Here is a 23,218-nt window from a genome sequence, read left to right as displayed (position 1 = left end):
GCTACATTATGGTTGATATAAAGATTAACCATTTATGCTACCAGAGATTTGTCTGGTAGAGAGATAAGAAACATAATCCTTCTTTTATTATCATTTTTTGCATATTTTTCTCAAAAGAGCATTAAACATCACTTTAAAAAGGAAGCGTTTTACTTGTCTTTTATTTTCTGGAATTGATACCCAGCAAATTGCTACCAGTACAAGCAAATTCCCACTATTCCTCATTTTCCCAAACTCAGGGATATAGTCCCTAGAAATATCACTCTAAATTTAACTGCCTCCCCTTTGTTTCCATAGCATCTGATATAATCCTGTAATTATTGATTTGCTTGATGTTTCTATACTAAACCATAAGGAAGTTTCCCTGTCTTCCTCTGTAGATGCAGGAGGAACTATTTGTTATTTTAGATGGTGTAGTATAATATTACAGAGTGTTGGCTTTGGAGTCAGACCTATCCTGCTTTCTGTATCTCAGTGAATCTGTTTCATCTTCTATGCAATGGAAATTAGCAATAGTAATGATAGTAATGATCATAATACTTTTTAGAATTTGTTGTGAACCTTAAATGAAATGATGCAAGTAGAATGCTTAGGTAAGCCTTTGCCATATGGTACTATGTTAGTTGTGTTGCTGTTTTGGTGGTGGTTGTTATTGTATCTCTATTACCTAACATAAGGTCTTTTTTAAAGTATTAAATATTTTTGTTGAATGGAGTCAAGGTTTATTTTTAAACATATCACCAACTTTGTGCTTTAGAGAAGACTGAAAGTTAAAATTAAACCTTGATTTTTATCCAGAAAATTGTCCCATAGATTTTTTTCATCCAACAGATGCTGATGTATCTGATGGAATTTAAGCTTTTTGTTTTTGTTTTTTTGTTTGGACTGGTCTGTTCCAAACCTGTGCCCTTTCCACCTGGCTTATATAAAGTTGAAGTATAAATTGAGTGATTACTATGGGCCAGGTACTGTTCTAAGTGCTTTGTATTTACTTAGTCCTTATAAGAACCATATGAACTAGGTATTATTATTATTATTCCTATTTTAGGGTGAGACAGCTGAAACACAGGATTATAAACTGTCATAAGATAGCCAGTAAGAAGCATAGTTAGGATTTGAATCTATAGTCTGGCTCCAGAGTTTTTGTTCTTAACCACCATGTTCTACTGCTTTTATTAGTCACAGAGTCTCTTGTTTGCCATATGGTTGTATTTAAGAAACAGCTTATTTTGGGTAACTTCTTGGAGTTTTAAGTTTGTTTACAGTGTTGAGCATGTGGTAGATAATACATATTTGTGCTTGAATGAATTAATGACTGATGGTATGATAAAATTATAATTAATGTAATATAATCATTGCTTAATTCTTGGCTTCAAGTAATCATGTCTTTTCACTGTAGGCCCTCTTAGGAGCTATCTATAACAAGGACTTGGCTATTTTGAAGCCATCTACTCTAATACTACAAATATTTGGGCAAAGAAATTGCTTAACAAATCTATTTATATTCCTAAATTCATTTTTTCTTGCTGGTACCCACTCAGAAAAATCTGTGTTTAGAGCTTTTCCTTTTTTGGGTCCCTCTGTTGAATTGTTTGTAAATTGTTTAAAAAATGTTAGATGGCATTGTGACAGACAATTCACTTTTTAACAGATGAAGCTTTAAAGAATTTGGGCATACTGGTCATGATAGTGAAGTCTGGTATTAAACTTGTCCTCTAAAACTTTTGACAGTAACCATCTTAAAGTTTGCTTTATTTTATATATCTCTTTCAGAATTCTCCACTTTACCAGTACTTACAGGATCTGGGACACACAGACTTTGAAATATGTTCTCCTCTGTCACCAAAACCAGAAAAAAGCACAGTGACAGAGGGACAACAAAAGCTTCCTGCAAGAGCCCTGCCAAAGGTAAGAAAGCACGTTCAATCTCTATGATTAATCTGGTTTTTTTTTTAAAGATTTTATTTATTTATTCATGAAAGACACAGAGAAAGAGGCAGAATCATAGGCAGAGGGAGAAGCAGGCTTCTCACAGGGAACCCAATGCTGGACTCAATCCCTGGACCCTGGGATCACGCCCTGAACAAAAGGCAGATGCTCAACCTCTGAGCCAAGCAACGTCCCGTCCCTATGATTAATCTTTTATTCTTCACCTCACTGATTATTTAAACTGCCTTTGCCCTTATTCTTGCAAAGAAACAAAACAAAAAAAAAAACAAAAAAAAAACATCTTAAAAGCACCTCCGTGTCTTCCCCAACACCGGTAAGACTTTATTTTTTATTTCATCAGTACAAAACTGTTTAGATAAATATAACTCCTTGCTGTTTTGGACTATCTCAATAATTTCTATAATGAAATTAAAGTGGTTGAGGATTAAAATATATCATTTCTTTAAAATACTGAAGTTGTTTGGAAGGAAACCAGAAAAATATACTAAAACCTTAAAGAGAACTCGACCTTTAGGACTTTTGTATTAATTGGAATTCTTTCTTTATGTATTATTTTTTAAAAGAGAGCACAAGTTGTAAGAAAGCAGATTGATAACATATTTCGTAAGCAAGGATATGTGATGGAGTGGGTATATTTACCTCAATTTGTGATGCCCTTTATAACTCCACAGAATCCTTTTATGTAATAAATATCTCAGTTGATGTATAAAATTGTAAGGCTGAGATACGGGAAGAATCTCCAATTATGTTCTATAAAATTCATTTACTAGATTCATTTATGTTCTATTAGCCATACTTAATAAAATTAAAAAATATTCTAGTACATTTCAGTTTTAACAAAAGGAATTCTAATTTAATAGAAAAAATAAACCAGATTACCTCATTTTTTTTTAATTTTTTATTTACAACAGTCACAGAGAGAGAGAGGCAGAGACATAGGCAGAGGGAGAAGCAGGCTCCATGCACCGGGAGCCCGACGTGGGATTCGATCCCGGGTCTCCAGGATCGCGCCCTGAGCCAAAGGCAGGCGCCAAACCGCTGCGCCACCCAGGGATCCCAGATTACCTCATTTCTTGAACATTCTAGTTTAATCAGTGTTTTATTATAAGATATCATTATTTTTGGGAGGAGGCTTTTTAAAGTTTTCAATTAGTTATTTACTCTGTGGTAATAGAGAAGGAAGTCTTTTTTTCTCCTGTTCTTAGAAAAACCTCTAAAATGTGAGGTAACCAGGCTGGGGGGCCATTTGCAAGAGTAGAAAAAATACCAGAGAAATGTTTTTTTGACTGATGCTTCCAGGATAGGATTTAGAGAGTTAGAGCTCACATGGATCAGAACCAATTTGCTAGTCCTCTGGACTTAAACTCTTTCTCTTTCTTCTCTCTGCCCCTTTCAAATGTGATTATTCCTGGGAAGTGTTTTGAAAGCAAAACCAAAGGATATAGCTAATAGGTTATTTATAGATTAAAACTTGGATTTGAGATTACTTGGCACCAGAAGACAAGAATGGACCATGGGATAGTCTTAGGCAGGATATAGGCATTGGCCTTTTTTGTTGTTGTTGTTCAAACTTGGACTTTACAGGTATTTAATCCTTTTCATTTATGATAGGTATTTTTACATATAGAAGTGTTATTAATTTATAAGTAACTAAAATGAGAGTTTAAAATTTGCTAGTCCTCAGAAATTAAAAAATACCCAGAGAATGCTTTCAAAATTACCACATCTAGAAAGTTCCTTTAGTTTTCATATTACATATTTCAACTGTATGAGCTATATTTTTCTAAAATGGAGTTTTTCTAAATCTGGGACAGCTAAATTTTAGAAAGATTTATTGCATTATTTAGTTCCTTCTCAAGGGATATATTTTTAGAATTGCCCCCAAAGTTCTGTTCAAGCAGTGAAGTACCAGTTATTTTCTTTGGAAAGCAAATTTTTTTGTATAATATGAGATCATGATAAAACTTGTTAGCCTTAATCACTCCTTTTTAACTTTTACTTTTTAATGTTATCATGATATACTCTTACTGGTATTCTCACTATGAATATTCATTCTCTGTATATTTTTTCTAGTTTTCCTGTGATTATTCATAAATGTTCTTTTCATAAAGTTTTAACATTAGGCCTCTTCTCTGCTTGGTCAGTTTTTCTGAGTGATCTCCTCTTCTTTCTTGCCCTCATTGACCACTTATGTGTGTTCTCTGTCTTCACTGAAAGCTAGATGTTTGTTAAACATTTTCACCTGGCCTGTGCCCCAGGAAACAGATTCATATATGTAAAACAAACAAAATATTCTTCCCATGTTCCCAAATTACCACTCTTTCAGTTAACTTAAGATTTCCTATTACTCCCAAATTAATTTGGTCTCTAAATGATATATCAAGTGAACTTCTTATGTCTTGAAAATCCAACCCTTATCCTTTACCATTTTTTTGCTATCCTACTTAAGGCCTTTGTCAGTATTTAGCTGGACTATTAAATATTCTCCTAATCATGCTTCTTGGCTACAGTCATTTCCTGCCAGTACTGCCTCTGCACTGTAGCCAGTTATTTTTCTGAAATGCTGATTTTTATTGTTTCATTTCCTTGCTAAAAATCTTTGATAGGGGATCCCTGGGTGGCTCAGTGGTTTGGCGCCTGCCTTCGGCCCAGGGCGTGATCCTGGGGTCCCGGGATCGAGTCCCACATCGGGCTCCCTGCATGGAGCCTGCTTCTCCCTCTGCCTGTGTCTGCCCCTCTCTCTGTGTGTGTATCTCATGAATAAATAAATAAAATATTTTTTAAAAAAATCTTTGATAGCTCCTCACAATCTACAGGATAAAGTCTATAAACTATTAGGGCATGTAAGACCAAAGCCCTTTATAACCCCTCTCAGTGATCATGACTATTCCCTTTTTCCTTTGGGTCTTAGCCTGTCCCAGTTTATGCCACCATACCCATGACATGTGCTTCCATGGCTGTCCCCTTTATTCATCCTGTTCTCTTACCCAGAATTTTCCTTCCTCCTTTGTTAAATTCCTGCTCATCTTTTAGGGCATAGCTTCAGTGTTAGCACCTCTTGACCTCTTTTCCTACATTTTCTCAGACCTTAAATTGGTTTGTAATTATTTATACCATGTCTTCTATACTAAGTTCTTAAAAACAGCAGTTAGGTATAGTCATCTTTGTTCCTATGACCCTTTTTCTGTACCAGGGATATAGTAATCACTCAACAAACATAAACTTCATTTACTAGCATATACAGGAAATGGCTATTAACATTAAGGTAAATTGAATTTTTGGCTGACTAAAAATATAACTTTTATTCAGTATGAGATACTTTTTCTAAAATTGATTAAAATATCTTTCTGCCATAGATAGCATTGTGGAATGAAATGTTCTTGGTATTTGAGAACTGGGTGCATCGTTTGGTTTTCATTTTGAAATACTTACTGTCATCATTTTGACATATTCAAGGTAAATGAGCTGCATCAGGATGACTTCTGAGTGTTCTTTAAAAAATCTACTTTCAGGTCTCATTTCAAACTTACTGAGTCTGAACCTTTAGTCTGGGGACCCAAGAGTTATATTTCTAACTGAAATCTCTAGGTGATTCTGATGTGCAAGTAAATGTAGGAACTATTAAGAAGCCTGAGACATAGTGACAAACGATATAACCTAGATGATTTCTTTTCTCCCTTTTTCTAATAAAAATTCTGATTGATTAGAAGTAAGTTATTTGAAGTATTTCTGCTGTTTGGATATGTTTAATAAATCCTATACTATGTCATTCATCTCCTTCAGCAAGGCATCCTGTTAAAAGTGGCTGAAACCATCAAAAGTTGGATTTTTTCTCAGTACAATAAGAAAGATGACTTACTTCACAAGTTGGTAAGTGTTTGCTCTACTTCTTTGTCAGTTTTCTGAGCTCCGGTTTATTAGTGACAGAATCTAATGAATCAGAATGTTTTGCTACTGATTTGGGCAGTGATTGATTCTAAATAGAAATTCTGAAAGGAGAATAAAATCTCTGAAGGAAGACTACCTGCCTTATTAAGTGTTAATAAAGTTTGTTGGTGTCACCTTAAAAAAAGAAAAAAGAAAAAAAAAACACCAAGAATTTCTTCAGTAGTTGTGGATTTTTGAATTTGGATTTATTAGTATTATTTCATAGTTCTTTCAAGAGGCTATTAGCTATTTAGAATAGAATATTCTGGTAGTTATTAATACCTTATTTGTTAGATTATTAATTTCCTGCTGCTATCTTTCTCCATTGACAAGTATTCCTCTCAATAGGGAAAGGAATATATCTATTAGTGAGATCTTCTCCCATTTCATTAGGAGCCTGTCTTTTCCTTATCCCACAGTCTGTGATTACAAAGTTTGGACAAAATCAAAGTGGTTCCCCCTCTAATTTATTTATCATTAATTTATCATTTTCTGACAACTTCATATGTAAAATTTAGTCTCCTGAGACTACTAATCACAGAATTTCCCAAAGACTTGGATTTGTGTCCATTGAGAGTCTTTGTTTTCCTGGGAGACTTGCTTTTTTTCCCTTTTTTCCTTACTCTCTACTGTAATAGATCTAGAGTTTGACCTCTGACCCTCAAGGGGGAGTGCTTCAACTTTGTACATCCTAAGCAATGCAAAATCCAAATAGTATAGCTAAAAAAATCAAAGTTAGGAAGTTCTCATGGCTCTCAGAAGGAATAATCAAGTTACAAGAAAGCATATTTCAGGATCCTTTGCTGGTCTGTGACCTTAAGATGATGATAATTATCATTCTTGTAAATTATCATTTGTAAAGAGATGTTTACAAAGTGCTTTCACATTTTGATTTGGTAATCTAAACACTGTAAGGTTTAGTGCAGTTTACCAGTTGGAAAACCTGAGATTCAGATAGTTTGGTTTAAGATTACTTATTAAGTGAATTGTTCAAGAACGGTTAGGTAGAAAGTGGTAGTTAGAATTTGAACTTAGGTCTCCTGTTTCAAAGCCCAGGCTCTCCATTATAACATACCACTCTCTAGCTTGAGTATTATTATGTATTGACTGACTAAAATTACTTTTTTAGCAATCCAAACGGGCAAGTTCTCTGTTCAGGGTTTCATCTTTGTAGGTATGTTGAGAAGGTCAATGAAGTGTCTTGTCACCTACGTAGAATATCATCTCTATCCAGGTGGAGCCATCCTCATCCTTCAGTGATACTAGGACTGTGGTAAGGTATATGGATCCATATACATTTTTCTATGGTTTAATCATAGTCTACATAGTCCTGATCTTTTCATTCTTGGTTCTTTGTCACTGGCTGTACATTTCACTGTAAAGCTCCAGCTTCTATATGCATTTCTTTTGTGCCTGTATTATAGAGAACTGTAAGAAGTACGTACCAAAGAAATCATTTACTAGTAATGGAACAAGGAATTACCCTGTTGGCTTCTGGCATGAGATGCTTGACTTTTCTCTCAGCCATGACATATTTAAATTTTTTTTGGCTATACAGATACTGAACCATTCCCTCTTTCCTTTTATAAAAATACTGGCAGTTGTTCCATGATAGCTGAACCTTTTGCCATTGTTCCTTTTTATTAAAGTAGTACTTCTTAAAGATTAAAAAAAAAAGTTCTTTTATAACAATTGTAATGGTAGTGGTATTTGCACTTTTTAAGCACTTTTTAGCCTGTAAAGTGCTTTCACACATGTTATCTCATTTGATCTTCATCAGCTTTATGAAACAGCACAATACTTTTAAAAATATACAAGATCGTTGAAATATATTGATGCATGAATAGTTCCCTTCTCTATCTCTAGGGGTAAAAACAAATCTCTCTCTTCTTTAGCTGTGCTTCTCATACCCTTTCATTCTATACAGGCAGAAATCTTTTGAGTTACCTTCTCATACCATTTTTCCATTTAGATCCTTAAAAGTTCCTGTTACCCATCAAATCGAGTCTAGTTCATCACTTCAGCATGAAAAAGTCTGCATAATTTGGCCCTGAACTACCTTTCCAGCCTTTATCCACCATGTTTTCATCAGCCAACCCAGTCTTCTTTTTCTTTTATTCCATACTTATTCTGTATGTCTGTTTTTGTGCCATTATATTGTGGTAGAATTCTTTCCATTTTTCCTCTTTTATTGCAGTCTTTTTCTAAGTAGTCCTAGCTCTTCCTCAAGGCCTTTCCTACAAACTTCAGCCTATTGGATCCTTATTTTCTTTAGAAATATAGTAATAATTATCCATGCCATGTTTTATAGGTTTTTGTATGGTGGGTGCTTTTCTTTATTGTATTTTAATTATTTTATGTGTACTACCAACATTAACAGCCAACACTTACATAGTACTGACTACATAAATGCTCACTGTGCACCACTTAATATTTTATGAATATTGACTTAATTCTCACAACAACCCTATGAAGTAGCTACTATTCTTAGGTTCATTTTGCAGATGAGGAAACGGAAGCAGAGAATTAAGATGTGGAACCAGGATATAAACCTAGGTACTAACTAGGTCTTGGTACTCATATGTTGAGGGTGAGCCAAAGTTCACGTGGTATGCCTCCCCACAGCATACAGCACCCAATCATACAGATGATACAAATATTTAGTCAATCAGAATTAGTACCTTTTAAAGGTCTTCATTTATTTGAGAATTGGACCTGAGTCCAAATAGGATTATTATGAGGTGTTTCTTTTTTTTTTTTTTTTTTAAGATTTTATTTATTTATTCATGAGAGACACAGAGAGAAAGAGAGGGAGAGGGAGAAGCAGGCTCCATGCACGGAGACTGATGTGGGACTCGATCCCAGGTCTCCAGGATCATTCCCTGGTCTGAAGGCAGTACTAACCCGCTGAGCCACCCAGACTACCCGGGAGATGTTTCTTAATATAACAGGTATCTATTTCCCCACTACTTTGATTGCAATATTGCAACAACCTCTCTCTTTAATGCAGTTCTCATTTTTATAATTAAGGAGTAACATACAGTTTTATAATTTATCCTTAAGAAAAAAATTATCAATTTAATCTGATTTCATTTTATGATCAGAATATAGTCCAAGTTCTTCCTTTGTAGAGGCAGTCTAGTACTAGATAACACTGCTTTAGTTATTTAGAGTGTCTTGGTCACTTTCAAGTTTATTTGTATGTTTAGGTGATTTTAGGTAGTGAGTCACATTCTAGAATCACATATTCCTAGAGCTATTAGTACTGCCTCAGAGCAGAATAGTTTTGAGGAAACAGCCCACTTTTGCAGACAGGTCTGATGCCAAGGATGATATTAAAGAAAATGTGTACCTCATTAAGCAACATATCTATACAAGGAACTATGAAGAGCGAAAGCTCCCCTTTATGTTAATAGCTTTCCCCCTATCTCTGAGCTATAGCCTTCCTTTAGTGAAGCTTCTTTAAACTTCCCATATATAGGTGCATAGAGGTCTCATAAAAGGTACAATTTAAAGCTTTTATAGCAAAAATTTAATTTTTAATACTTAATATTTTAATATCACTGTGGGGGGGATCCAAGTCAAATAATAAGGCCAATGTGTGGAAATTTATTTCAAAGATTACTTGAAAAGCTGCCGTGATCCTCCTTTCACCCCTTCTCCAACAGTGGTATAAAGTGAATTGTGCTATTCTGTTTATGAAAGTGGGGTAGAGGGTCAAATAATTGGTTCCTAATGTTAGAATCATGATTTTTTTAAGGTTTATTTATTTTGGAGAGAGAGTGAGAGTGAGCTGAAAGAGGAACAGAGCGGGAGGTAGAGAGAGAATCCCAAGCAGACTCCATGCTGAACATGGGACCCAATATTGGGCTCAGTCTCATGACCCTGAGATCATGACCTGAGTCAAAATCAAGAGTCGGATACTTAACTGACCAAGCCACCAGGTGACCCTAGAATCATGATTCTAAAAGAGAAAAGAGGCACATGAAAAGATGCTCAGCATCCTTAATCAGGGAAATGCAAGTCAATACTACAATGAGGTATCACCTTACACCTGTCAGAATGGCTAGTATCAAAAAGACAAAAAATAACAAATGTTCCAAGGATGTGGGGGAAAAGGAACCCTCATGTAATGTTGGAGAGAATGTAAATTGGTGTAGCCACCATGAAAAACAGTATGAAAGCTCCTCAAAAAATTAGAAATACACATGTAATCTAGTAATTCCACTATTTGACTATTTACTCAAAGAAAATAAAAACACTGATTCAGAAAGATAAATGTACCCCTATGTTTTTTGGAGCATTAGTTACAATAGCCAAGATAGGGAATCAACCTAAGTATCCAATAGATGAATGGATAAAGAAGAATGGTAGATATATTCAATGAATATTACTCAGCCTTAAAAAAAGAAAGAATGAATTCTTGCCATTTGCAACAATATGCATGGACTTAGAAGGTATTATACTAAATAAAATAAGTCAGACAAATACTGTATGATTTTACACATATGTAGAATCTAAAAACCAAAACAGACAAAAAAGCAGAAATAGACCCAAAAGTACAGAAAACAAACATGGTTGCCAGAGGGGTGAGGGATAGAAGGATGGGCAAAATGAGTGAAAGAGAGTGGGAGCTTCAGGCCTCCAATTATAAAATGAATAAGTCACAGGGATAAAAGGCATAACAGAGGGAATTTAGTCACTGGTACTATAATAGTGTTGTATGGTGACAGATGGTAGCTACACTTGTGGTGAGCTTAGCATAATGTATAGAGTTGTCAAATCACTGTGTTGTACACCTGAAATTAATATAACATTGTGCGATAACTACAAAAAAAAGAAAGAAAGAAAGGAAAGGGAAGGGAAAAAAGAAAGAAGAGAGAAGAGGCAGTGGTTTAAAGATGAAAGAAAAATGTTGCACAGGTGCATGCAGGGTGTGTCAGTAGATGGTAAAAAAAAAAAAGTCCTACCAGGAAGACCAGCATTCCAAGAAGATGTTCTTGTTTTAGATAATTGAAAATCAATAAAGGGATGCCTGGCAGACTCAGTCAGTAGATCATGTGACTCTTGATCTTGGGGTTGTGAGTTCAAGCCCCACTTTGGGCAGAGAGTTTTCTTTAAAAAAAAAAAAAAAGAAAGAAAATCAATAAATATGACCATATAGGACTAATATTAATTAAAAATATTCTCCTCAGGGCGCTGGATAGCTCTGTTCGGTTAAGCGTCTGCCTTCAGCTCAGGTCATGATCCAAAAGTCTTGGGATCAAGCCCTGCATCGGGCACCCTGCTCAGCAGGGAACCTGCCTCTCCTTCTGCCTGCCATTCTCTCTCTCTCTCTCTCTCAAAAAATAAATAAAATCTTTAAAAAAAAATTCTTTCTTCTCCTTCTCCAGAAGTGATGTATAACGCACAATTGAGAGGACGTGCACTCATAGTTAGGTATATGGATCACTGCGTTCTTATTAAGTCCCCATTATGGTCAACTTAGGCAGGATAGGTTGGCTCCTGTGTGGGAATGATTAACTGGCTAAGAAGAACAAATCCATTGCCTTCAAACCCTAGTTTTACTTTAATAGCTAAAGGCCTTGTCATTAAAAGATCTCTTTATTTTTATCTTATAATAGGACCATTCTATTCCTAAATTTAATACATAATAAAACTTCATATTTTTCATGCAGCAGACTCCATTTAGAGAACTATAACTGATTACCAAAGATTTAGGATCTGAAATTAGAATTCTGGAAAGTTACTTATTCTCTGTGGGCTTCAGTTTTCTCCTCTATAGAACATAGAGGAGGATGGAAATGTACATTGTGGAGTTTTTGTGAAAGTTCACCTGTGTAACATTGCTACTTTACCTCTCACCTTTTTTTTTGTTTGTTTGTTTAGCTATTTATTTAACCTCTACACTCAACATGTGGCTCAAACTTGTAACCCTAAGATCAAGAGTTGGATTCTCCTCCTCCCTAGCCAGCCAGGCACCCTTCATCTTTCACCTTTTTACCATGTACACTCTATGTAAAACTGAAAGGCATGACTTGGCTTTTGTTCTTCCCATCCCCCTCTTCCAACTCTTTGATCTGGTCAGTTCTTGTTCATGCTCTAAGACTGAGCTCAGGCATCACCTCTTTTCCTTTCTCCAACTTCATTGCAAGTTTTGGTTCCTCTGTGCCATTTTCATAATACCCCAGCATACATACACGTTATTGCACTCTTTGCTCATTATGTTGTAACTGTTTACTTTTTAGTCCTCTTCATTAAATTGTGAATTCTTTAAGAGTAGAGACTTGTATGTTATGCTCATTTTTTGTGCCCTTGATATCAAGTATGGTTCCTGGTATATATAATTTTTTTAATAGAAGCAAAAGAGGAAGGAATAAATGAGCTAGTGTATGTGAAAGCATTTTGTAAACTATAAAGTGCTATGCACATGTTAGTGTCGTTTTGCATTACATTCCTTAATGTTGTGTTTTTAATATCCAAAGTCTGTTTTTAGGTCTGGATCCTGCTGACCTACTTTATTGGCCATATTCTTAGAGTATCCAGGGACAGCATCTTATGTTACAGGATTATAGTTTCCATGCTCTGTTCCAGCAATTTAATTAATTAGGCTTAACTAGACAGGTTTATTAGTCTATAGTTACTTCACATTTTTTTATTAAAAGTTTATAATTCACATCTGGTGGCTCAGTAACATCCATCTCAATCTTTGCTTCACATTTACAGTGAAACTAAAATCCCATACATCATACTAAAGATAGATTGATTGGACTGTTGTATCTTCTTCTTGGAGGCTATACTGAAAATAAATTCTCTAAATTTTGTTAGCATATTAGGAGCTTAGCCTTTAATACAAAATTATGTATGTAATAATGCCTCTCTTCCGGTTTTTTAATGGCAAGGATATTGGATTCCGACTCGACTCACTACATACCATCCTGCAACAGGAAGTCCTGTTACAAGAGGATGTGGAACTGATTGAGCTACTTGATCCCAGTATCCTGTCTGCAGGGCAACCTCAACAACAGGAAAATGGACACCTTCCAACGCTTTGCTCCTTGGCAACCCCTAATATTTGGTACTGTCCAGAAATCATCTATCTTTTGCTTATGTATATGGTATTAGGAGAGGAAATCCATCATCATATTCTCTATTGTGAAGACATAAACATTCCATACATTTTAACATAGTAATTAATGTAATAATACCAAAGAGGCTTTTTTTTTTAAATACCTTTCCAAAATAAATACTATTTAAAGTGAAGCTGGAAAAAAATCCTATTGTTACATATTTTAATTCAATATAATTAGTTCTGTGTTTAATAACCCACGAGCAGGCATAACATTGCCCCAAGAATCTCTCTTACCCATATACCTGTACACATGTGTGCGTGCATTCCTAGCCAATTCTTCATATGTTTATATCATAAACACATTATAGAAATATCAAAAATAGGACGGGACATGAGGTAAACAGTCAATTCTTGATTTGTTGGCAAGAAGCTGTAGAGAATAGACTGACAATTCAGTCCTTAAAACTTTTTGACTACTTGAAGTATTTGGGTCTAATTGCAGAAATCCCAGGCCATAATTTTAGAAAGAATAGCAAAAAGGAGTTAAATATAAAGAACTGTTCATGTCTCTTCCTATTAAAGTATGGGTTTATTAAGTGAACAAAATCATTGCTTGAACTATTCAAGTTATCCAAGCAATGTTTATGTATCCAATACATAACATTGGCCTCAGTGTTCTGAATTTATGTCTTCCCTGTCATGCTGACAAATGTTTCATACTGTAATAGGTAGCAAGGTATGTCTTCTAAATCTGTAGCACTCAGCATCATGATGAAGTAAAGTATCTTATCCTTTACAAATATAAGAATGCAAGGGGCTGCTACAAGGAACCAGGGTTTTAAGAATTTTACAGCTTTAACTTTCAAGTTTCCTTTAGCCATGATGTGATTAAGCAACCTTCAGGCCTGTAAATACTTTTAGATTTTGCTGTTAATACATAAAAGTATATGATGAGATTTTGCTTTGATATTATCAGTACCATCTGAAAGTTAAAGGATTCCAAAAGAAATTAGGGCAGGTAAATATTTATTAAGAAGCATTCTTAAAAAAAAAAAAAAAAGAAGAAGAAGAAGAAGAAGAAGAAGCATTCTTACATGTGACTTTCTTTATAATGATTATTATAACTATCTTTAAGTGTTTTTTTAGATATCCTCAGATACATCTCCCTATATTCACCTCTTTCTTGTATACCTTTTTACCAAAGTCTTCATTGCCTAAAAGATGTATTTTAGTCTGTAGATTTCTAATTGACCTAGAGAAAAAAAATTCATATATATTTTTACTTAATTTAAAGCAATGTAGGGGATCCCTGGGTAGTAGCTCAGCAGTTTAGTGCCTGCCTTTGGCCCAGGGTATGATCCTGGAGTCGCAGAATTCAGTCCCACATCAGACTCCCTGCATGGAGCCTGCTTCTCCCTCTGCCTGTGTCTCTGCCTCTCACTCTGTCTCTCATGAATAAATACAAAAAATCTTTTAAATATCAATCAATAAATAAAGCAGTGTAAAAGTAAAAGTTTGTGCATATTATGGGCTGCAATAAGTATGTATATTCCAGATTTATGATAGTGATTATTTAAAATTAGATGACTTAAATGAAACAGTTACTTAAGTATATATTATTTCTATTGGAAAAATACTTATATTTTCTTGAGATATTTGTTTCTGTGCAAGTAATTAGTGTCTGATTTGGGAAAAGAACTCCTAATAATTACTTATTAAATAATGACTTATTAAAATGTATTTTAATATTAAAAATTAGTAAAAATTGTTTTTCTTTTAAATTTTAAAGTTGGATTTTAAACTCTATACTTTGTTTTTAGGTTAGAGGAGTCCATATCTTTAAAAAAAAAAAAAGTCATTTCAGAAGACATCTATTACCTAAACTTAGCTCAGAATTTAATACCTAAGCACCATTATTTAGTTGCTAGATTTTTTTTAACTATTTCACATTACTTGTTTAAATATCATAGTTTTTAAGTTTTACTTTACAAAGAAGCTAGCATTTTATCTATTTTAGTAAACCTAAATTGCTGATTAAAGTAATACATCTTTCTCTGGTCTGATGAATATCATTTTCTCGGTTTCTTTGTTGTAGGGATGTCTCAGTGTTGTTTGCCTTCATTAGTTTGCTCATTATGCTTCCCACTTGGTGGATTGTATCTTCCTGGCTGGTATGGGGAATGATTCTATTTATTTTTCTGATCATAAGAGCTTTGAGATTATGGAGGACAGCCAAACTACAAGTAACTCTAAAAAAATACCATGTCCATTTAGAAGATACAGCAACAAATAGCCGAGCTTTTACTAACCTTGTGAGAAAAGCTTTACGTCTCATTCAAGAAACTGAAGTCATTTCCCGAGGATTTACACTGTGAGTTCATTCTTCATTTTATTTTTAAAATAATCTTTTTCTATTCCCTAAATTAGAATTTTATTACCTATTTTCATTTCTGTGTTGCATTTTTTTAAAAAGTAGGTTCCTCTTAGGCACTTACTAAAGTCTATTAACTGTGAAGGAATAAATACATTATATGCTGGATTTAATATGTAGTATGATTCTGCTTATCTACTTTGAGAAACCAAAGAGCCTTGAGAATTATGATTATTTCTGTGTTATCATGTGATTATTTTATGAAATAATGTAGAGAGAGTGCCTCACATTGAACCTAGCATGCAAAATTACCCAACAAATCTTTGTTTCCTTTACTCTCTGCCAGATGCTCTCTTTCCTCAGTTTAAATAATAGATGTATCGGACTTGAATTCATTCTGAAAAATTTTGACATGCATTAAGGATATTCCTTAGTAAATGTTAGCAGATATTTTGGCACTAATACTCTCAGAATATCAGACAAATAATGATGTTTCACCTTCTCACAGGAGGTTAAATATTCTAGTCTAGTCATAATTAAATATTAAGCTACCAGATATATAGGGTATTTATTAAAAGGGTAGTTATATTTATTTATTGAGTACTATTTATGTTCCAAATACTGTGTTAGGTAATTTTACATATAACTAAAAGCATACAATTACATGTGGGAGAGCAAATGTTCAGATCTATTCCACCTGACTCTGGAGCTTGTTTCCAGTCCACTAGGCTACCTACTAACCACTAACAAATGACAGTTGTACTGTACTATATAATGATTTATTTAACTCCTATAACCTTTGCAATATGTAGGTGGGAGAAAGTAAGTATATGGTGAAGAATAATTATTACTCTTAATTTTACTAATACCTGGAAAATCACATAAAGGGAGCACAGAAGAACCGTGGGTAGTCAACTCGTTCTTCACTTTGCCATGCTCTAGAATAACACTTAAACAGTACTGACGGGAAAACTGTCTATGGAAAATCATGACCCAGGGAAGTAGAAGAATCTCCAGTAGTCATCTTCTTCACTCTGTTGCGTTCTAGAACAGTATTTAAACAATGCCAAGCCATGAGGGAGATTTTGTGATTTCCCTTTCTGCTTAATTCAAAATGTAATAGTTCTCTGTTAATTTTTGTCCTTCTATTGTAGTTAAAGTCTGTTTGTTGGTAGAGCATAGCAAATATTAAGTCGTTTGAGCATCTTGATTTTAAAAGTTAAAAATAGCTCCTTTTCATTCTTGATTTGCACAGTATTTCATTGAGAAGATTGGTTAAGCAGAGTGGCTAGGTGTCCAGTTAATGTTTAGGCATGTATAGGGGATTTTGTGCTTTTTGTCATTTTCCAACTTACATTAGAGAATTATGTATAGAATTGGCACAAAGAGCTAAAATAGGCCAGCTAGACAGGACTTACCACTAGATTACAACTTTGTTGACGTGCAGTCAGACAAAAGAAATGTTGGAAAAAATTGTTTCACTTATCTCCATCTAACTGGATAATGGATTGAGAAAAAATTATGAAGGATAATGAATCTTGAACCATAACGCTTTTAGAAATATTGTCATCTTTACAACTGATTTATTAGTAAAATGAAACTCAATAATAGTACCATATATTGAAAACATGTGTTTTGTTCTGCCTCGATTTGTCCTCTCTAGCAAGGAATTTAACCATTCTTTGTCTCATTTTGTTAATGTCTGAATGTATTTTAGTTTGGTTTAATATTTTAAGAGTTTTGAGTTAGATAATCTTGTTTTGAAAATTTGTGGTTATAGTATAAGAAATTTATAAATTTCAATATTTTGTTTTGCTACTAGGAGAGGTTACTGGTTAGGTGAAAAAACTATTATCTGATAGCTTTGTAATATGTAATTATTTTTTGTCTCATTAATAAAAGGATGATATTATATATCATTGTTGCAATAGGTACTCCCCTTTTATCTTTTGGAAAGTGCTATAAAAATGCATCTTCTTGAATAGCTTTGAGAGTAGCTCTGCTACTACCTAGTAACCCTTCCTTTGCCTTTCTACTTGCATTCCCCTGTTGGCCACTGGTCCTGTTATCTGCGTCCCCTACTTCATTTTGAGTAGGTAAGTGCCAGTGGCAGCAGGTGGGTAAGTCATTTTACCCTACTTTTATGAATGTACAGAATGTATTTCTATATAATATTTGATTGTTCTGTACAAGTGACCAAAAATATGGTTGATGAACATATTAAATGCATATTAAGAATGTAAAAGTTTTTATAATTAAGGCTTTCATACTTACTGTAGATACAGGTTTTGAAAACTGAATATAAAGTAGTACTACTCTAGTATATTTTAGCAAGTAGATTGTTTATATCAAAAAGTTGCAATGTCTTCCATAAGTATTCCTACATTTCTACTATATTTTGACTAAAATTTATTGTTTTCTCATATCAGAAGAAGCCTTTACTCTGTGAGATTTTAATTTTTCATTTGTCTTTTTTTTGGTGGCTATACATGTATCAGAGAAATGACTATTTGTGAGACCTGAATTGGGATATTTACAGTCATTTTCTAATAAAAATCACAAAAAAGGATTTTTTTTCTAAGTTTAATAGAATTGTGGATTGAGGAAACAAAAGCATTAGGACACCTGTACAGTTGTATCACATTTTACTTTTCAAGTTTGCTTGACAGGGTCAGTGCTGCTTGCTCATTTAATAAAGCTGGACAGCATCCCAGTCAGCATCTCATCGGTCTTCGGAAAGCTGTCTACAGAACTGTAAGAGCCAACTTTCAAGCAGCAAGGCTAGCTACCCTATATATGCTGAAAAAATATCCTTTTCTGTCTATATGTAAGAATAAATATGCCTCCAGAGTTGTAAATATAGATAGCATAGTTGCATCCTGTGTAAGTTGAGTGTAAACTGAGATTGCCTGTTTTAAAGCTATTTCCATTATCACTTCTATTTTAAAACTGGAAAAGCATTCTAGAGGGAATAACAATAACAGACAGGAAGAAAGTTTTTCTGTTCTTGTGTGGCTCAGTTTCAACAAGGAAAAAACTTGAAGGCCCTCCCTTCACTTGTCTAAAGAATAAAGTCAGGAGAATCTGGCCCTGCTAGGACTGACATTTTTAAGTTACTGGACCCAGCAAATATGCGTCATGACATGGGAATAAACTGGTAACAGGAAATCCTTCCCCTTTCATAAAAACAGAATCTCTCAAGTCAGATTGGTTAAGTTTAAATTTTGGCTGTATTGGTCACTGCCTAGCTGACCTCTAAGCAAGCTTCTTAACTTTCTGTACCTCACTTTATTCATTTTAAAAATGGCAATAACAGCATACTCTTCCTGACTCTTTTTTGTTGACATCAAATGAGTTAGTGCATGTAAAGTGCTTAGATATTGTCTGGTGTATAATAAACACTCAGAGACTGCATGACAGTAAGTCTGTCACTTAAATTTACTAAGTCAGGAAATTAGTTCTGTTTATCAGGAAATAAAGGTATATAGGATCTTTATTTCAGTTAAAATTCATAGGTAATTTAAATTATGAGTAAATGGAATGCAAAAACACTTGTACCTTCAGTATTTGGGGTAAACTCTGTAAATGTTAAGTTTACAGAGTGCTTTATTATATCTTTATATATACCTTTCCAGCTAGGTCTTTTTATCTCCATTTTAGGAGAAAAACTAAATAAAATCTCCATTTTGTGTGATTTGCTTGGTGTTACACAACTGGTAAGAGGTGAAGTTGTGTCTTGACTGTAGGACTTATGACTTAAAATCTTTTCTATATATTTTTTAACTGTACAGTACTATAATACTTTGGAAATTGAAAGCATTTTAATTTTAGTCATGAATTTGTCCATTCAATTCCCCACTACCTAAATACCTCTGCTCTGTGCTACAAAGACATAAAAACTTATATGCCCTACTTCTAAAGACTTGAGTATACTTAATAGATAAGCTGGTGTTCATAATACAGTATAAATGCTGAGGGTACCTTCCAACATAGCATGACATATACTTGGTCAGTAGGGTCAGAGAATGCTTTTAAGGAGTTGACCTTGAGGATAATAAGTGTCTGCATTCCAAGTAGAATGAAGCAAAGATATGAAAAGAGATAGAGATATGGTAGTGTGGCATGTGAACTTCAAGTAGTTACTCATTCAGTAAATGTTTTTTTAGAATAAACTCAGTGCCAAGCAATATGCCAGTCACTAGATTTATGGTGGTACACATAATAGACATGATCCCTGCCTCAAGTTTCTTAACAGTTTAGTGAGGGGTAGGGGAGTAAAAGGGATAGCCTAATAATGTAGATTGCAAATTTGTGTTTCCTGTGCCAGTCACTTTCCTAGATAATAGAAACCTAGCAGTGAACAAGAAAGATAAAATCCTTGTACTCATGGCTCTTACCTTCTAGTGGATTAGTGGATTAGATAATGAATAAAAAGTGAACAGATGAGATTTTCACATATCTATTATAGAGTAAAAAGCCCCAGCAGAGTAGGATAGAGAGTGATTGGTGGGTTACTGCTTTTGATTGGATCGTAGGGGAAGGCCTCACTAAGGAGTTGACATTTAAAAAGAGATTTGAATGAGGAGAAAGATCATGTTCCAATTTGATGGACCAGTGAGTATAAAGATCTTGTGACAGGAATTATTTTAGTGTGATTGAATATACCAAGAAGGCCATCCTGACTAGAGAGCACAGTAAGTTGGGAGTTGGGGTATGAGATGAGATTCAGAGTAGGCAGGGACCAGAACATATTTACCACACAAGAAACCTTAAAGAATTAAAATAAAAAAGAATCTACCTATTATTCCTTTAAAAAGACCAATATAAACCCTTGGATGCCTGATCAAAGAGTAGAAATATACAAAGTTAGTAATGGGAACAGAGGTGTAACCATAGATAGGGAAGAAATTAAAATAAGTATAAGGAGATAATATATACAACTTTGTGGCAGCAACTTTGAAAATGTAGGAGGAAATGGTTAATTTCTTATCAAAATACAGACCTTCAAAACTGACCTGGGAAGATTTCAAAAACTTAAAAGAGATTTGGTATGTGATAAAAAATAATCCATTTAAAAAAGAAAACACCTGGTTATATATAAACAATGGAAAACTTGCAGCTGTAAAAAAGTGATAAAGTTCTTGATGCACTACTGTGGAATGATACCCAAATTATGTTGTTGGGAAAAAAATGAAGTGTACAGAGCATTATTTATGCTATGCTTCCATTTGTGCATAACTGTGTGTGTGTGTGTGTGTGTAGCTTTTATATATATGTGGGAGATACATATATATTGTATATGATATATATCCCCACATACACATTTATTTATTTGGATTTGCTTTTATGTATGCATGTATACATAATTTCTTGAAAGATGCACGAGGATGTCTTGAGCAATACTAGTAAGAGTGATTGTTTTTGCCTTTGGCCAGGGGAATGAGGTGGCTAAGGGACAAGGGTAGAAGGCACTTTTTACTGTCCTCTTAATGCCTTATGAATTTTTTGTACCTTATTAATTTTAATCCTGTAGATATATTTACATGTTCAAAAACTAAATTGATAAAAGAGATTTTAACTATCAGATCCAGATGGTTTTAAAGTTTTTTAAAAAACTATTTCATCTTGTGCCGAAGCGGCCCGGGCTTCCTCTGGCTCTCTCCCCGGGGCGGCCGTGGGCCGGGAGGGCAGAGGCGCCTTGTCTTCCAGGCCTTTGCTGCCGTGGCTGCTCCTGGGCCCACCGTGTGGCTCCCGGACATCACTTCTGCTAAAATAAATCCTAGTTCTTGTCCTGCCGGGAAAAAAAACCAAACTATTTCAGACCATAGAAAAGGTTAGGAAGCCTCCCCTACATCATTTTATTTATGAAGATTCTATAACTGCGTACCAAAACACAAGTTACAAAGAATTAAAAATTAGACCAATCTCACAGATGGAGATACAAAATACTTAAATAGAATATTTATAGATTTACTATAGTACTATATTAAAATATTGTTATATGACCAGATAGGAGTATGCTAGAAATATAAAAATAGTTCAGTATCAGGAATTGTATGGATATAATTCTTTACAAAAACTGTTGAAGCGGAGCTGGTACCTGGGTGCCTCAGTCAGCTAAGCATCTGACTCTTGATTTCGGCTCAGGTCATGATCTCAGGGTTGTGAGATCAAGGCCCTATCAGGTTCCATGCTGGGAGCATCTAGCCCAGCATGGAGCCTTGGAGCCTTACTTAAGATTTTCTCTTTCCCTCTGTTCCATCCCCTACCACCACCACCCACAAAAACCTTAAATTAAAAACAGCAACAAAACAAAATCTCTTGAAGGGGGAAAAATCACATAGTAAATTTGATAGATGCCCATGAGGAAGAGGAAAGCAGAAACAGAACAGTGGTCTGTGTGGAACAACTTAAATACAACAGGCTTAGTTCTAATGATGTTCTGGGTGCACACTGCAAGGATGCACACTGCAAGGAACTGATGTTTCCTGTAGCATAGTCAGGGCCTCAGCCATGATTACAGTAAAGTACAGGATACAGTTTCTAAAGGTACTGGTCAGAAATAACGAAGTTAGCACTTTAGCACTTGTAAAGAGTTGAACTTTTAAATCTTTAGATAGATGTAAAGATACTTTATTCACAAGTATCCTGTAAGATACCAGAGGTATGTTAATATAGTAGATTTTGAGATTTAGTTGTTTTTGTTTTGTTTTTTTTTAATGGGCATTCATCACCTCAAGTCACAGTTCAGAATAAAGATTAGTAATCTTTGATGGTTTTACTGTACCCTTTATACTTTTAATGAAAAGGCTTTGTTGATTGCCTTAACCTAATTTAACCTACCCCCTGAACTCTGAGAGTGACAATGTAACCAACTACATCTGTGTGGTGCCTTTTAAGGAGCTGGGCCTGGGACTTAGTGAAGAGCAGATTTCAGAAGAGGAAGCCCATAATCTTACAGATGGCTTTAGCCTGCCTGCTTTGAAGGTAATCTGTCTGTGGAACAGAAGGGCTGACCAAAAGATAGTTTGTACCTGTGCTATATGAATGTAAATGGCTAAATACTATCATCATAATAGCCTTCTTGATGTTTGTGAAGCTGTCTTTAAGAGTTGAGAGCATCATGAAGATTGGATGAGGTGATCCTTATATTTTGATATCAAAATACCTAAAATTCTTATTAAAAGCATTTCTTGCCTTAAATCAGAGTTTATAGATAAATGATTTTACGTTAATAGAAAACCAATATGAATGATTTTATGACTATTTGTTGTAACAAACTTGGGTAAAGAACTCTGAAGATCAAAATCTTTCCTTGGAAAATCTGCATAAAATGATCTATTTGACTATATAAAAATTAACTTTTAAGTTAAAAAATTGCAGTAATTTTTAACAAGGGTAGATACAAATCTTTCTACATAAAGAGTACCATGGTATGTGAAGCCTAGACCAGTTATGACAGGTGCATAAACTGATTTCACAAAGGAACAAATAGAAATGGCCCATAAATACAAAACTTTAAATCTCATTAGTAATAGGTAGATATTTTGCCAAGGATCTTAAGTTGGTAATATTTGTTATCTATGAAGATCAGAGAGACCTAACACACTAGTTAATAAAAGTATAAATTGGTACACTTTAGCAGTTAGTATCAATCTTCAGAAAGATACATACTCTTCAGTAATCTTAATCTTAAAGATTTATCTAAGTAGTCAAAATATACTCTAGGTAGGTTCATGGTATTCCTACAACGACAAATATTGGAAACAAAAGTTCAGTAATATAAGATTAATGATGATTTATGGTACATTCTTTGAAATGAGTAGTAGAAAAATTTTAAGATGGAAAAAACAAAATAAATGCAAGTTACAAAAACCATGTGTTTGGTAAGATTCTAG

At 34.3% G+C, this 23,218-nt stretch overlaps 1 protein-coding gene across 6 annotated transcripts in view; it reads left to right on the top strand.

Annotated features, from left to right (window-relative positions):
- VEZT (vezatin, adherens junctions transmembrane protein) overlaps positions 1–23,218 on the top strand; it is a 74,311-nt gene that overhangs the window by 25,170 nt on the left and 25,923 nt on the right. For 2 of the 6 annotated variants that reach the window (XM_055336431.1, XM_055336435.1), the window contains exons 2-8: positions 1,774–1,908; positions 5,734–5,820; positions 7,112–7,150; positions 12,780–12,955; positions 15,045–15,320; positions 17,978–18,127; positions 22,160–22,307. In XM_055336431.1, the coding sequence (XP_055192406.1) occupies positions 1,774–1,908; positions 5,734–5,820; positions 7,112–7,150; positions 12,780–12,955; positions 15,045–15,320; positions 17,978–18,127; positions 22,160–22,307 (1,011 nt within the window). Of the gene's footprint in view, positions 1–1,773; positions 1,909–5,733; positions 5,821–7,111; positions 7,151–12,779; positions 12,956–15,044; positions 15,321–17,977; positions 18,128–22,159; positions 22,308–23,218 lie in introns of those variants that run through there. The other 4 variants (XM_055336432.1, XM_055336434.1, XM_055336433.1 and 1 more) reach the window with 4 other exon arrangements.

This window comes from Nyctereutes procyonoides, unplaced genomic scaffold (assembly GCF_905146905.1).
Source record: "Nyctereutes procyonoides isolate TBG_1078 unplaced genomic scaffold, NYPRO_anot_genome, whole genome shotgun sequence".
NCBI lineage: Eukaryota > Metazoa > Chordata > Mammalia > Carnivora > Canidae > Nyctereutes > Nyctereutes procyonoides.
The sequence above is the reverse complement of the archived record's forward strand: the minus strand, read 5'-3'. Positions and strand labels throughout refer to the sequence as shown.